General features: G+C 45.9%; 1 protein-coding gene across 1 annotated transcript in view; it reads left to right on the forward strand.

Annotated features, from left to right (window-relative positions):
- LOC131672963 (homeobox protein homothorax-like) overlaps positions 1–14,975 on the forward strand; it is a gene marked incomplete at its 5' end in the record, with an annotated part of 105,244 nt that extends 90,269 nt beyond the window's left edge. The window contains 2 exons of the mRNA XM_058950549.1: positions 8,740–8,905; positions 9,038–14,975. Coding sequence (XP_058806532.1) covers positions 8,740–8,903 — 164 coding nt within the window. The remainder of the gene's footprint in view (positions 1–8,739; positions 8,906–9,037) is intronic.
- Between the last annotated feature and the right edge of the window lie 1,916 nt (positions 14,976–16,891).

Raw genomic sequence — 16,891 nt, forward strand, 5'->3', positions numbered from 1 at the left:
GGGGGATTTTAACGTTGCACAGTTCTTACATCTAATACCGCTCATAAAACCTGCTCGTGCGCGCGATCCCTTTTAAATCCCGCGATCGTAGCAGTTCAACTATAAACTATAAACTGCTGCGCGCGGGTGCACTGCATCATTTTACGATGTACAACCTGCCGCTCGCTGAGATTCTATTAGCTTTACGGTACGTGTGCGGGCTGTCGAGCTACGCGGCGGTAGGCAAAAGGCAGCCAGCTGCGACTTTTGCGCTTGCTGAGCTTGCGCCCAGACGTTTTACAAAGATTCGCGTCGGTTTCATGCCGATGAAATTTTCGGACGAAGAGGTTTGCAAGGGAAGAGATTTAATCTCGAGAATCGATCTGTAAGTAAAAGAGCCACGTCGATTTGTGAAAGTATATATGGCTCTAACGGCATGACACGTCGTCTTTGCTTATCTTGCGACCCTTTCTCTTTCGGTAGTGGTAGTCGTCGTCGTCGTCGTCGTCGTCGTCGTCGTCGTCGTCGTCGTCACCGGCGCGAATACACAGTTTCGAAGGCTGTAAAAATGTAACGCTACCCCGAAGTACCGTAAAGTTGTGACCGTAAGGTAAGCGACGATAAAGGAATTGGGCTCTCGCTCTTTTAAGTGTCCGGGCAGACGAAATGCTCGAGCGAGAGGCGAGGCAATTCGATGGAATCTACAACGTACCCTTCGTACAATCCTTACTTAAGCTGAACTTTTGACCCAGTAAACTGCCCTTTTATGACGTCTTAAAACCTTATACTCGCGGCACTCGCGCGCCCTTACCTTGTAATTTGGACGCCGTTTATGTGCGCGAACGTTTGCCCCCACCTATTTCCTGCAGCTAACAATTATTAACATTGTCGTTCTGTAGCATAAAAAAATAATGAAGGTGAAGCCGTATGATGACTTTTTATTGACAAGACATCGGATTGCTCTTTCGCACGCCTCGCTCTGGCAAACAAAGCGTGTTCATACCGGCACACTCACACCTGCACACACGCAATTACTCGTTACACGCGTTGCGGTGCGGTGTGCAACGTTTGAAGCTCGCAGCAAACGAATCTCTCTCTCTCTCTCGCTGGTGCAGCTATAATCTCAATAAACATCGCTCATCCTCGGCATGCGCCTCCGCCCTTTTGACAGCTCCTCGTGCCGCGCACGTATTCGCTCTCTCACGCGCGCGAGACTGGGCTCCGGCGATGTCATAATTGCAGGGCCTTCGCGAACGCGCGGCTGCGTTTTACACACACACATGCGAGCGCGCGCGTGCAGACACACATAACACGGTAGCTACGGAGGCCGCGGGGTCAGGTCGTACGTCAAAATCTTTGGGTTCGAGGCACACAGAGACTTGACGTCTGATTGTCGTTTACGACCTGGAGTTCATTTCCTCGCGAGAGAGGCCCTTCCTTTTGTCGGCATGCGCTTTTGCTTCCTTGTGCGGCTCCGCGCGAATATGAAATTGTCATCGTCGCTCCCCTCGAGCACACGACAAAAATTTGACTATCGTGATAAACGCACCTACTCAGCCGCGTGTATTATCATCCGAGCAATCATCCGCGAGCATCATCCGATTAGCAATTCTAATCCGGAAAAGTCATTTTTAACTCTCTTTATCGGGCCGTGGATAAAGAGCGAGAGAGAGAGAGAGAGAGAGTTGAGATTACGGCGCGGCAGCTCATGCAGAAGCGAAGCCAATAAAGTTCCCTCCTCTCATTTCCCGAGAAAAAAAGATTGCAGCGGTGGTCCCTCGCGCATATATAGCCTGACGAATCTCGAAGTAGAAAAAAGGGTCGTTCTCCTCGATCGAATATTCCGAGTAGCGCTGGTGCGGCCACCATTCGTCACGCACTCGCTGAGAGGTTCACCTCGATAAGGCTATGCTTGCCGCCGGCCAGCAATGCTTTCCTGTCTCTTTCTCTCCCTGGCGCAAAAGCTTTCGCGCTATCTGCGCCGGGCGCCCTTTTCTTCCCGTAGAGCACAGTGCCGGACTTTGGCCACCCTTATTTTCGAGCCCTTCGCCATCAATCAAGCTTGTCAATTTGTAATGGCGATTCTCCGTGTCCATCTCGTAAGCTCGCTCTCTCTTTTTCTTTTTTTATCTCCGCCGCCGCCACCGCCGCCGCCGCGCTATTTTCCCAGACTGCTTTCAGCTGGTCGTTTTTCTTTGCTTCTGTCTCGCGTGCGACTCCGGCTCCGGTGGGACGAGAATGTATCTCGCGCGCTAAATAAAATGGATGCCTCGGGGTCAGAAATTGGAAGGAATCGCAAGTGTTGCCGCGAGTTATTTTGAGGAAGCCCGAGCGAGACTCGGTCTTTCACTTCCCGAGATTGATCCGCGGCCAAGTTTGCTGGCGCGCCGCGGGACTAGACCTGGTCTCCGGGGAACCTGTCTCCTTCCTCTTCCGCGCCGCCGTTCTTTCTCATCCCTCTCTCCTTTTCACGCCCGCGCGTTCGCGCTCCCTTATGCATGTGACAATTCAATTAGGCGGCAGCGCCATTGACTTACTGCCGACGCATGAGCTCTGCACTTTTTTCCTCTCCTCGGCTGCACGTACGTGTTGCGCAGGCGGTATTCTTGTCACAGTTGCGCCCGACTCTCGTAAATCTCCCGACTCGAATGAACGAGTCGACGAACGATGCACTCAACGTCGCACGCGCGTATACCGCGAACCTCGTGGCTAACTCTGCCGTTTCAATCCAGCGCAGAATTCAATCAACGAACATTTGCAGCGTGGAAATTTCTCAAGCTCCGATGCCGATACCTCTCAACCGATGCTCGCAGCATTTCTCTCTGGCTTTCTCTGGCACAGTAGCAGACCGAGCGACGGACGATTTTCCCGCGTCACGTAGACGTGATATAGAGTTACTTAGAGAGAGAGAGAGAGCGGTGCTTGTATAGCGATCCCTTGCGCATTACTATAGCTCCGCGTGCAGGACGTTTGAAAGGTGGTCCCAAGCTCTCTCGCTCTCGTCGTTCCTTATACGACACATAGATCATACGTTAATTGAAATGGGGGCGGCCGGCGGCCGAGCGCCACTAGTCGAATACAAACGACCGACTTATAGAAACCTTATTATTTGCTGCGGCTATAATACTTCAAGGGAAATTGCCTCTCTCACTTTCGCATTGCGCCTGCCTTTTCTGCTTTCCTCTCTGCACGTGCCAATTGCGAGCATTCCGCTCGTGGCGCCGAATAAAAACATATATATCAATCTTCATCGATTGCCTTGCCTGTCATGTAAACGAGGCCATCTCGTTAGGGCCGTATAAATTGGCAGAGAGGAGAGAGCGGAAAATGGAGTTTCTCGGTGGCGCTATGAAAGGATAAGGCTACAATCTCTCTTCCCTCTCCTCGCTCTTCGGAATAGTCGGCAAGATTTTTCACGTGCAGCGAGCAAGTAAGGGTGGCCTGCCACTGGACCTATCTTATCGGCCGGCAGCACGGCATAATGGCCTGCTCTATCTCATCTCGCAAGCTCAACTGACCGTTCCTGCTTGCTGCTCGGCTATAAGTGGCCTCGCTTACACATCCCTCTACGATCCTGCTATCGGCGATGTTTTCCTTGCCTAGAGAGAGCTTCCCGGAGATTGCCTTTACTGATAAACAAATGCCCAGCACCCCCGCGGCCCCGAAGTGCGCCATCTACCCTTTCCTTTTTCTTCCGTGGCTCCAACTTTCTTTTGGATTTTTTTTCGTCGCCGACCGCAAAACGACTCGCTTCGCTTGCGCCGCTCCACAGCCGAGGCGTTCCCGTACACCGCGGGCTCGTTGTTTTCCGAAGGCGCGCTGCGGCAAGTCGATTCATCACTCGATCTAAGCTCATCATTTACAATCCAAACTACTTAGCGTCGAGGAAACGAAGTATCAAAGCTCATAAATACATCGAGTAGTCGGCCGGCGAAAAATCAATTAATGGCCGAGAACAAGCAGAAAGACGCCACTAAATCATCATCACAGTCGGCCACTCTAACGAGCGCGAAAACCCGTCGCGGCTCTCTTGACCGGGCGCTCGATGACGTGCTATCGAGCGCGTCCCCGTTAATTATAATAATTTATGGCCGCGATTGGCTAATTAAAATATCTAAGTACCGTCTGCGCCCTGCTTTGGCGGATTTGTTTGGGCGATATATCGCCAGCACCTTATAAATATTGAGTGGCGCGCGCCCGCGCCCATTAATTATTTATCGGCAGCCGCGCGCTTTATCGGGAGAGGCACGCGCGATTGGCGCTGATTAAATCGATGTGCTCTCCGCTGTGCTCGTTCCCCGACCGACCGCTAATTTGCTCGTCGACTTGTCTGTTACTTCTGTTTTTTGCATTGCCACGCGATAATTGGACTTGCTCGCGATTCGCAACGTCGAGACGCCGTCCTCCGACTCGCCAGCTAGCTCGCGCCTCGTACGTAATCGGGCTCGCTAACCCTCGTGAAAGCGCGCAATTTCTCGCCGCGCGATGACGAGAGTGACGAGAGAAAATCTCGCCCCGCTCCCTCGATTTATATTCTAAGAGAAGCGGGTTAAAATATGCCTCTGCGCTCGCGTCTAAATTAATTCTGTCCCAGTCGTCAACGGTATGCGCGCCCGTGCATACGAGTGTGTGTGGATCGCATCCATAAGTGCAGTGTGGATTCTTACATCGCGACGAGCCAAACTCCACTGTCGAATTTTGGATGCGTGCCCGGGTGGCGACTTTATAGCAGTCGGAGTGTCTTTTGCACGAGAGCAGTGGCTAGGAAGCCCAGAGAATTAATCGGCTTGTTTTGACAGCCCTAATGCCTCGGCAAATGTTGCGTGGCCGGCCGACGATCGGTTAATTATAAACTCTTAATTGCGGCCCGCGACGACTCTTGCGTGGCGGCCTGTAAATATTTCTATAAAGATCGTAGGATACTTGTTAGCCAATACAAAATTCGTCCTTAGTACTCGATGCTTATTCCCCGGCTACTTTTTCCATTAATACGCGATCGCGTCTTTCTTCTTTTATTTATTTTTTGCATTTGCCGCGCGCATCGATTAAAAAAGGCGGCAGTAGAGGGCCATACGTCGTTGAAAGTATAGCAGGAAGAATTGGCTGCTGTTGGTAGAAGCTCGGACGCTGGAGGAAGGGTAGGTACAGCCAGCAGCTTGAGCTTGCTGGAGACAGCGGAAGAAAAATAGCGGAAGTCATCGACCTCCAAGGGGCTATATATCACGTGCTTGCAATGGGCGTACTACTCTCTCAGCTTCCATGTGTGCTCTCTCTCTCTCACACACACACACACTGTGCAGAAGCTCAAATGAAAAGCAAAAGAAAACAGAGAACAGATACGAGATCGAGCGTTATAGAACGGTCGTGCATTCTCGCACAGAGGAATGAAATGAAACTTGGTTTTTTTTGGAGGTATCATCGTCGGGAAAAAAAACCGATGGTAGGATGACAGTTCGGGCTGGGTAATAGGCACGCGGATGAGTTATTAGTATCCGGCAAGAGTCGTCGCGGATGACCAATAGTTTCATCGAGGGATTGTTGAAGGTTCCGGAGCACATTTCCGGCTTCCGCAAGCTTCCATCTACCCCCCGAAATTCGCCTGCACACAAAACGCTTCTGAGTCTAGCGGATGCCTTGGCAATATCGTTCTCTCTCTATACATATACTATCGCCCATAGCCACTCTCCATTACACCTAGCTCACTTCCTTGGCCAATATTATACGCAGCAGCAGCCCCTTCATAGCAAACTTCCGGCTTTTGTCTTGAACGCGCATTCACTTGCTTTTCTCCAGAACTGACCCTCTAATATCTTTCAATACGGAACACGAGCAGCGCCGTCGAGGTCAGCATCATTTTAACGATATCAAGTATCTGCGTACTCTCCGCGTGTATCGATTTGCAAGTTTAAGCGCGAGCACACTAGAGACAATGCACGCAACAAGCGCGTCGTGCACCAGGCGCTCTCTGCTCCGTGGAAAGCTCTCGATGCTGACGCGCCTACGAATTCTCTCGAGTTTGCTCAGCGTGTGCGCGCGCGCGCGCGCGCGTGCTTGTTTGCGTCAGCTATACAACTTGGCCTTCGTCGTCGTCGCCAACTAAGTTCTCTCTCGTAGCGGCCCGCGACCTCAAGCCTCGTAAGTTACTCGACTAATGTCGTTTTCGTGTTAGAGCTCGCGCGCTGCGGATTTCCAGTTCTCTCCCCGCAAAAATCTAATTATCGCACCACCTTGTATTGCGACTCGCTTGCAAATGAGCCTGATCGTTAAGTGCTATAAAAAAAGTGGACGCACGGGAGAAACGCTGCTGCTGCTGCTGCTGCTGCTGCTGCTGCTGGCGCTGCTAGCTCGTTAACCTTTACGTTTTATTGATTCGCCTGCGTTACCTTCCTTTTCTTTTACTTTTTTATGTTGGTTTTCACTTGGCGAGCAAGGACGATATGGAAGAATGATACTTGACGCGTTGTACGCCTAATAACAATATTTCAATAAACAGCAGCGAAAGCTAATGTCATATTACTCTTAATCTTCGCTCTCGCTCTATCATCAAACAACTCGCTTGTAATAAGACCAAATCCATCTGATGTCGCGCAATACATTAAGCTCGTCGTCACAGTCACTCGACAATCTAATATACGTATACCCTAACCATCCTAAGGAGAGTAACGAAGTTGCATTTTAATATAGAATGACTGATGTGGCATTTACCGGCAAAAAGGAGGACGTAATCGAGCAATGTTCTCTCTCGCTCTCTCGTTGTGCCTTTTCCAGAGGGTGGCAAGGCAAGCGGCGTAAAAGCGGTGCCCTACCTCCTCTTCCTTATTCCGTATCAGCGGAATACTTTCTCGCAGCTTAACGCGAACGCTTGCGCGGCAATTAACGGCCAGTAGAGGCAGCAGCTCCTCTCTCCCCGCTTACTAAATAAATTACACACGGGGGTGTCCCACGGTGAACAGGATTTACGCGCGGCTCCGAAACGCACCGCTGCTAGCTGCTAGCCGCTTTTATTGCATTAGCCTTTTTCTCCCTCAGACGCTTTATACGATTTCAACCGCGAGGCAGGTTTGTTGTCTGTCGCGTTTCGTTTGCTGGCCTCGCTTCGCAGACTAACTGGAAAATTACCGACCTTCGGTTTATTCAAACCTGATTGTGCCTGTGCATGTGCGTGTGCGCGTGTGCTTTTTAATGTCTACTGAAGACGTTATTCGTTGCTTCACAATTGCGATCGAGTTTCACTTTCTTTTTTTTCTTTTCATTTAAATCGGATACAGTTCGTGGTACTCAACGAATTGGAGTTCCACTGATTTTTGTCATCTCAGGTTACTTCAACTCGTTAACAATTGCAATGATTCACAGAGAGAAAAATGTATATTGAGAGAGGTAATCTGGACAAACTGCAGATGTAAATATTACACTCGTCCGAGACACTCAGTCTCCGGCACTCGAATAATTTGCAATCCGTAACTAATGCAAATAACGCGTACACATCCCGCTCGCTATATCGTCATCATCTCCTTTGGCCGGCCTGAGCGTTCGAAGAATCTAAAAGTGCACGGCGATGCGATTTCGCGCGGCGCGGGCATATAAATATGGCGCACGTGCACGCACACACAGCGAAAGGTAACGAGGAAGAACATTTTCTCCGTCTCCGGCGAGCTTTTAATCCATAAGCCGGAGAACTCGTCGTTCGTCTTGATTTTCTTCGTTGGGGTCTGCGCTCGCGCACAAAGAACGTGTTTTCGTGTTTTTCTTGTTTGTCGTTGTGGCGACCTGGCGACCAAATCCTTGAAAAGCCTTTGTGCGCGTAAATTGCGTCTGCACACCTAATTACCAGCTGCAATGCATATAAATGTCCTGAGTTGCGCGTCGAAGAGCCGACTCGACTGAGATTTCGCTCGCCCGAGCTCGATTTCTTGATTTCCCATATTGTGGCGACGACGGCGCGGCACGGACGCCCCGCTGCGTTATAGCGCGCGTTTAATCGCACTAGCAGTTCTCTCATCCCTCGATAGTGTGGGATATCTCTCGCGGAGTGGCCATAATGTCGAAGAACTACATTCCTCCGACGAATACACGCGCGCACGCGCGCACGCGCGCAGTTGCAGATCCATAATAATCCCGCGCGACTCTCTCGTGAGATAAGTTTGCTTCGCGTGAGAGAGGAGAGGTAATGAAAGAGCCGACAAAATAAGAAAAGAAAAGCAAGTTTTCAGAGCCGTAATATCGTTTCTAATGACTGTGATTTACGACGGAGCTGTGTGCACTCGCTTATGCACGAAATATTTTGATTCATTAGAAAAAATCGCAATAAGCTCCTTCTAAAGAGCGAGACTCTGACTTTACTGTCATCGCCACTGGTATAATTCCTGTCGAGAGAGAGAGAGAGAGAGAGAGAGAGAGAGAGAGAGAGAGAGAGAGAGAGAGAGAGAAAGAGAGAGAGAGAGAGAGAGAGAGAGAGATCGACTCCCCCAGTTTTAATGTCTCGGTATCTTAATGTATATTGCCTCGATAAATCAAGAGCACTGATTGCGTCGCTGTCCCGTCACCCTGCTCTCTACCATTGTGCCCCAACCCTTAAGCCTTTCTTATGCTAAATCCCTCGCTTACACCCGTTAGCCATAGCTCAGCGTTGTTTAGGAATTCTTTTCTTCTGGAACGACAAGACTTTTGTAAGAAAAACACACATTACACGTAATATACATGTCTGAAATCAAAGCGGCCCCGCCAATGGTGGGACAGTGTTCTAACCGTAGTAACGTGTAGTATTCCCGACATTGTCCGCAGGTCCGTCGGGTGCTTATAGTCCGGAGGCGACGATGGGTTACATGATGGACGGACAAGCGGCTAGCATGATGCACCGACAGCCCGCCGAAACTGGCTTTCACAATCAGTACCACTATCCTGAATATTACGGGCATCACTTATAAAGGTAAGAGTAGAGCTTTGGCCAGCCTGATTAACATTGATTTTCAGATATGTTTGAGAGGTGGACGAGAAGCTAGGTGGGCAGTGAATAAGGCCGACTAATTCAACTGGTTTCTCTTTGCGATTGATGTTACAGCTGGATGCACGCGTAGGCGAATGGAAGACGATGATCGCACGTCATAGCGAAGAGATGGCAGGATGGAGCACGATTGTCCTAACGCGCAACCCGGAACCACGTGGAAGAGAGTCGCGCGCGATCAAGCAGCAGCGGAAAGACCGAGCGAGAATCGATCGACTCACGCCTCTCTCGAGCCACGCTGAAGAACTACCGTGAAAATAATACGAAAGCGGCGTCAAAGATTTTTAATCGAGCTAAGCCGACGATTCTTGCCCCGCGTTCAGGTGCTCGAGGCTGACACTCGCGTGTGCGTGCGCGTGTCCAAGCGACGCCGCATTACGAGACCGATAGAATGCGAAATCGAGAGATGAATTTGATATTTAAAAACGATTTTAAGTAACATACACATTTTAAATACACGACAGGTTTGCGGTGGTGGGTCAACGCGAGAGCGCGAGAGCGCGAGAGCGCGAGAGAGCGAGAGAGCGAGAGAGCGAGAGAGCGAAAGAGAGAAAGGAAGAAAAATTCATGTGATTGTTCTTTGTACAAATATTTGCGATGTAATATTGTAGTGATTGAAGATATTAAATGTTAAATTTTAATACGATCGCAATTGAGAGACTATATATGTAATGAACATAGTAATATAGGCAATTTTTAGCGGGCATGTACATTACAATGGACGATTTTTTCTCGCGCTGCGAGCCAAACACAAAAACAATTAAAATAATGAATAATAGTAATAATACATGAGAGAGCGAGAGAGCGAGAGAGCGAGAGAGCGAGAGAGAGAGAAACATGGAAACATGGAAAAATAGTAATGAAGACATCCTCCACGCTTGGTCCAGACGTACGTGCGCGAATCCGATATTCATGTCGAATGAATTGGAGAGTGGAAGAGAGAAAGAAGAGCGAGGCTCAAGGTGCTTATATATGAAAATCCGCCTCGAGAGAGATATTAGAAGCATAGAGGTTATGCGCGAGCGAGCGCGAATTGCGAAACTCTATGAAAAGAGGCGACTGTCGACTTGAGGCGTCGAATTTGTCGTCCCGTTTAAAAAAACGGATCTCCTCGACGCACGCAATAGGAACATTGAATCTGTACAGTTCTTACCTTATAAATAAATTTACTAACTAAACAGAAGTAAACTATATAAATATTATAAATAAATGAATCAACATTGAAGAAGGAACATTAAGCGATCGCAGAGCAAATGGAAGCCCCTCCATTCCTGCAACGGCTCTCGTGTATGTATACACGTAAATTTCGACCCGAGCATTGTATAGTATATATACAAAAAAACCGAGGATAACAATGTTGGAAGGTGGATCTGAGAAATACACGAGAGAGATGGGGGCTATACAAAGCGAAGCGCTCAATTAAGAAAAAAAACAACACAACCTAGGAGTTAATTTAGAGAGTTAACGATTACGATTTACTATAATATATTGTGTATAAATAGTTAATTCAAATTTGGAGTGCGCGAGTAACGACGAAAGTGCGTGATGGTGTGTGTGTGTGTGCGAGCGACAGTGAAGGTGCTTGACTATAAACAATAAAAAAAACTTTTTCTTTTTTTCTGTGAGAGAATGCAAGAAATTATGCATTAGTATGAGCGGTGTATAATAGAGTATACATATTATATATAGTACGCGAGTAGCAGGTATCTAGGGCCCGAAAGTACATCTACACACACGAGTCCACAATCGGTTCGTCGGCAGTTTCGTTTCTTTTTTGTTTTGTTTTTTTTTCTTTTTTTGTATTGCATCGTTACTCTATCCCGGAGAAGAAGAGAAGAAGACAGAAAGAGAGAACAAGAATAAAAAAAAGTGAAGCGAAAGGGGGCATCGGAACATCCAATTTTCTTTTTTTTTGGCGCACGAAATCTACGAAGATTTTTGCATGGCAACCAGCACACATATATACATATATACAGAGAAACACGGAATGAGAGGAAGAGAGAGAGAGAGAGAGAGAGAGAGAGAGAGAGAGTGGATCGGCAACGAAGCGGCTCCCTCTCCCGACTGTACCGTGAGAATGGAAAGAGAGAAAAAGACAACGAGATCTCGATTTAATCCCATTTATATCCCTTCCCCCCTGCAGTTCTTCTTTCGTTAAAGTGCGCTTACTCTTGATTGGCGATTCGTCAAGGTCAGTGTGTTTTTCTTACCTTTTAATTTATTCGCGGCAATGCCAGCAGCAGCTGAAAGCATTCGAGATTTTTACTACGTTCTACGGATGATCAACAACAAGATCCGACGGCTAAAACGAAACAGACGTCGAACTTTCAACGCCCATTCAATTCGAAGAGAAAGAGGGAACGAGTGACCGAGAGAAAGAGAGAGAGAGAGAGAGAGAGAGAGAGAGAGAGAGAGAGAGAGAGAGAGAGAGAGAGAGAGAGAGAGAACGAATGCAAGAGAAAAAGATAGAGAAAGCGAGTGCAAAAATCTTGTGCAAGTCCATTCTTCATCTCTTAGATACTAAATGTCCTTGATATACGTAAGAGTGTGAAAGAAAGAGACAGAAGCGCATCTACATACACAACACAAAGGCTAATTTTGATGAGGCTCTCCTGGTGATGACCACATATATTCATTTTGAAATGTATAGCAAGGATCGACTTATCAGTGACGAGAAACATTTGTTTCAAGATTTTCAACTATTTTCTATCGAAATTGCGACGTTGCTTTAACAACGCACCGGAAATGATCACCAGTGAAGTTGATATCAATTTTAAATCTCTCAAAATTATATGTCGGATAGCACGGTAGCAACGGATATCAAGCGAACGATGTACTTTACGTAAGGATAGTTCACCGTCGAGTTGAGGCACAATCGTGCGTCACTTCGATTGATTTAATCTCATTTAGAGAGAGGTACTGATCACATCGATTGATGACTTCATTCGAGAGGTTAACGTCAGACAAACGAAACGAATCGTCGCTTTGGTTTTACGCGTTACGTGACTCGGCGTTTTAGTATACTGAAATGTAAAAAATCAGTGGAAATTGATGTATACCGAAACTTTTATGTAATTAACACTGAAAGAAAAAAAGATTCACGTCTGATTAATTGGAGAAAGAGATCATCGAACGCGCGATCGTGACTTGGTAACATTTAGGTCACACTTCAATTATGCCCATGCTGACGAAAGAAAGATATCGATCTTCCTCCAGTGGATCAAGACGCGTTAAAAACTTTATAAAAATGCCTTTGATGGTAGCCGAAACTCCTGGCCCGCAAACGACGATTATCGCGTATACGAGCTGTGCGCGTTATGAATACCTTTTAAAAAAAATGTACGCATACACGCAAGCGCACGCGTGTCAAAAATCGCTCTGACATTCTTGAAGAGAAGCAATCAATTTTAATTCAATGGGAACGATCTAAGCAGACAATCAACCGTTAGACATGCGTTTATATCAAACAAAAGGCGGTTTTTTAATCTTTTGGCCTCGTGCCGATCGACTCGCAATGAACGGGCAACTTTCTTATGATTCTGATTTTTTAAATTATTGAATTTATTGAAATAGATTTTAAATTTTGTTGTAAGCCCGACTTGTGTGGATCGGTGCGACGTCGATCGACCAGGGGAACAGGAGTTTCGGTTTCGTTTTTTTATCCTACATTTACATCAAATTATCTTATTATGAAAAGAAAAATTATCAGGCGGAATCGGATCAAATGTAACTAATCAATCGCATCGTTGCTCGGTTATGGCTCGAAAACTTTTAGCTAATTCACATTTGTCGAACTGTCTATTAATTTTTCAATAGTGCAATCTTTTTAATTGTTGAATTAATCATAATTTTATATAAAAAAAAGAAACATAGTATTAATATGTTTGGTAGATTTTAGTAACTTAGGACGACGAGCTAAACAATCGAGCAGTGCGAGAATTCACAGGGGATCCGGGTTCAAGTTGATCGTCGAAAGTCAAACTACGGCTGCCTTTTGTTACAGGGTTCAATATAGAAATATTAATTGAACTGTATAAAAAATATAAATAAATTCGGCATAGAACAATTATAGATAATCAGGAGAAACTTTTCATTGTAACTGTTCAGTATAATTATATGGCTTTCGGCACCAATTCCACCTGGATATCCCAATTTTAACGACTGTATACGATTTTACAATAAACACTATTGTCCTCGGTAAGCGATATAAAATGAATAATTTATAGAAAGCAAATTTTTACGAAACAATTTACAAGAGAGATACGATGCGATCCGACACTTTGGCTGTTCGTTTAAAAATGAGTTCATTCGATTGAATCATCGCCTTAAAAATGTATACGAAGTAACAGTTAAGCTATCTAAGTAATATACACGTTAGAAGGTATAGAAAAAGAGAGTACACAGAGTTTTTATCAGCAGTAGCATCATCGACTCTAGTGAGTGGAGAGAGAGAGAGAGAACGAAAGAAGAAAATAGAGCAGATGCGGGTGAGTGGTGTCGTATGCATGTGCGAGCGCGAGAAAGAGTGCAAAAGAGAGATTAAGCGTACCGACAACAAGAAATTAATAAAAATGCTTGATCGCATGAAACCTTACCGAGTGAGTGAGTAAAAATGTGTTTGTGGTGGAATTCGTAACAAGAAATAAAACAATGAGGAAACAAAACACGCTGTATAATTATTATATATTGTGTATAATTATGATTACCGATCGTCCGATTTTCTTGCGGTCGACGTTTGATGATCTGCCACGAAAATAGGGCTTGATTTTGCGAAGGGAGAAAAAATTGTTGCGATCACTATTGTAAACGATTATGATAAAAGATGATGTATAAATATGATAACATTCATTATATCGGTATGAAAATTGACTTCATCCAGTGTTTATTTTCTTTTTGCGCATTGTTCGAAACCTTGTCTTCATATACATTTTTTCAACAGCAACAACAACTCACCTGACATACCTTGACCAGTCGCATTGCATCACATCGACAACGTGATCGAGAGTAAAAGTGCTAAAGATCAAATGTTTTTAACTACTACACTCATGGATTAAACGCTTGTTCTCGTCGCTATTTAATCGTTCGCTTCACGGTTGTATTGACATGTAGACGTACGGGAGGAACCTTTCTGCGAGCAAACCTTGAACCATGTATACGACTCGTACCTTGACTATGAGTAACAAAATAAATCGTGATCGCGAGGGCAACAAAGGAAAATCGAATTTTAGCCCGGTTCGGAATACGTGTATATTGTACGTAAAAAAATAACACGTGTTCGATGATTTTAACGTGCGATTTTTCTTTGCTGCTGCAATGAATAGACGTGTACATCAGCGTAGATTTCGTGCAAGAGTATCGTCACGCGCGAAGAGAGAAAAGGAACAAGAATAGAGAGCAAATGTGAACGTTTATTTTGTCAATCTTACGCGATTGAGTTGCAGTACGAGAGAAGGAAACAAAAAAAGTGACACGAACGTCAAGCTATTAGAACAATACCGTGAAGACATCTCATTCTATTGTTTAATGCGACTCCATATATATATATGGATATAATGAAACCATGCAAAGATGGCTAAAAGAGACCGGGAGACGATCTGCTTTGGCTACCTTATTGCATGGCTTTAGTATACCCCTATCTCTGGTTACGTATTAGTCCATAGAATTGTACAGATGCGACGAATCGAACTATACGTGTATATACATATACATGTACAGCGATTCGCGTGACGCGCTCGCGCTTGACTGTATAATAGCCGTATGCAAACGTGAACGAGCGTTTTCTCATATGATCATCGTGTGTGTCACTCGTTTCTAACGTCACGCGGACGACACATGCACATTTACACACATACACACATTTCACTTTATACGAGGCAGCGAAACGAAAGAGCGAGAGAGTTTAAAAAAAGAGAAACAAAAGGATGACGATGTCATGGTGGTCTATGTTAGAAAAGTGTCCATTGTATAGTGTTTTTTGAAAAACGTGAGCATTAAATGCTACATCTTGTGTACATACGCTGTTTTGCAATTATTTCACTCTCTCCCGTTCCTACTTTCCCACATCTATTATTTTATCCTTTGTTTATTACTTATTTTTAAAAGTTATTAAAGTTTTCTTTATTTATAATTCATATATAAGAAGAATTGACACCTTAAAAAGTGAAAATTTATTAAAAATTAGTTATTCCGAAAATTACTTGAAGACCAAAGAGACATACTCATAAATATAAAAATAAATGGAAAAAATCGTTATATAAAGAATACAAAGGCAACGAGCTCCATTACGTTGAATGACTCTGCAGTTGAATGCCTGTCACGAAAAAGGTAAGCTTGTACGTATACGTTATAAGCGCGGAAACAGATAATTATGACGGATAAAAAGTTAAACAGAATATAGTGGAGGCATCAGCCTGATTGTCGACGACTAGACAGATGCTCTAGTCGATTTGACAATTGATTAAGCACCAATTAACGACATTACGCTCGCGGCCGTAAAGAAGTATACGAGAATAAGTTTTTCAGGCCGTCTCTTTCGATAAAACGTGGGCTTGATGGTTTGTTAGCTCGAGCCGTCGATGATGATTCGAGAGCTCGTTATGCTTGTATAGCGGACGCTGCAAAAAAATAAAGGGTGTCGATGGTGCCTCCTCTCGTTTGCGAGTCGAACGCCGCCACTACCACCACCGCCACAACGTCGCGTCCCCTGGCCATTTATGAAATATGAGAGAGGGTGGTGGTGGTGGTAGCAGTGGCGGCAGCTTCGTGCCAATTACCGCTGATGGCTATTCCATGGAAATGGACCTTATTATACGCGTATCGTCTCGGCTTCACGAACGGCTTTCAGAGAGATCCCAATTATTGACGACGCGCCGTCGTCTTTTCTTCGAGAAACGTGGCTCCGGCAAAGTGACAGCAGGACCGTTATATATTTGCTTAGTTTATTGATTACATGAGAATACTTGAATGTCACCTCCGATTTCACGCGATGAGCAATAGAAAGACCCATTCTCCGTTTGAAGCTGTATCTTCGAGCAATTCGTCCGTCAAAAATAGAACTTCAAGTGACTTTTGACGAATCTCGATTTTTGTTCGACCGAACTCAACGTATCCGTTATGCGCAAGACCACGTTGAAGCTCTTCTTGATCGACGAAAAAAAAAATATCGACAAAAAGTGCTGCAGACTTGAACTTGGTGGAGCAAAAAATAACCCTCGGCCGAAGAGTCAAGTGTGTTTGGCTTGTTATTTTTTTGTTAGTTATTCCCGAATCGCTGACGAAGACTCGACGTACTCGGTTCTGGCGCATGGGGCCATAAAGCATCGCCGGGAGCAAACAATCTCGTAATGGCAGGTTGACGGCGGTGTGCTACTGCCGGCCGCGCGGTAATGAGATATTAGAGGCGCGCAAGGGAGTGGCGCGGCCGCGCTTCGGAGGGCGTTTCACGCTAAGGGTGCTATCGTACTACTCTCCGGGGACGCGATTACGCTACTGCTACTGTTGCTGCTCCGTCGCCTCTATGTTTATTCACTTTGCCACGTGATTTTTCAGGCTGCCGCCACTTTTTCGACGAGCCGATCAATCGTTCGAGCCCGCGGAGGCCAACGATTGAACGATTGAGTACGAAGACGGGCACAGCCGAGAGAATAAGAGAAACGTACGCCGACGTATGTGTCATTTGTTTGAGACTCGGCGGTGCGCGACTGGCCCACAGAGCGGAAACGCTGCTCGCGGCTTGTATCTTGTCGGTTCGCAGGTCAATCGATAGCAGATACGCCTCTTAATCAAGCGCCCGTGTTGTCCATGTTGTTTCGCTTGTTCAATCCTCTCGGCCGTCGAGAGAAACAAAATTGAAGATTCATAAACTTCTTGGATCATAAAAAGCCCATTTTGGGCAAAACGCCCGTCATCTCC

Source organism: Phymastichus coffea, unplaced genomic scaffold, assembly GCF_024137745.1.
Source record: "Phymastichus coffea isolate CEN01 unplaced genomic scaffold, Cenicafe_Pcof_1.1 PCOF00163, whole genome shotgun sequence".
Classification (NCBI taxonomy): Eukaryota; Metazoa; Arthropoda; class Insecta; order Hymenoptera; family Eulophidae; genus Phymastichus; species Phymastichus coffea.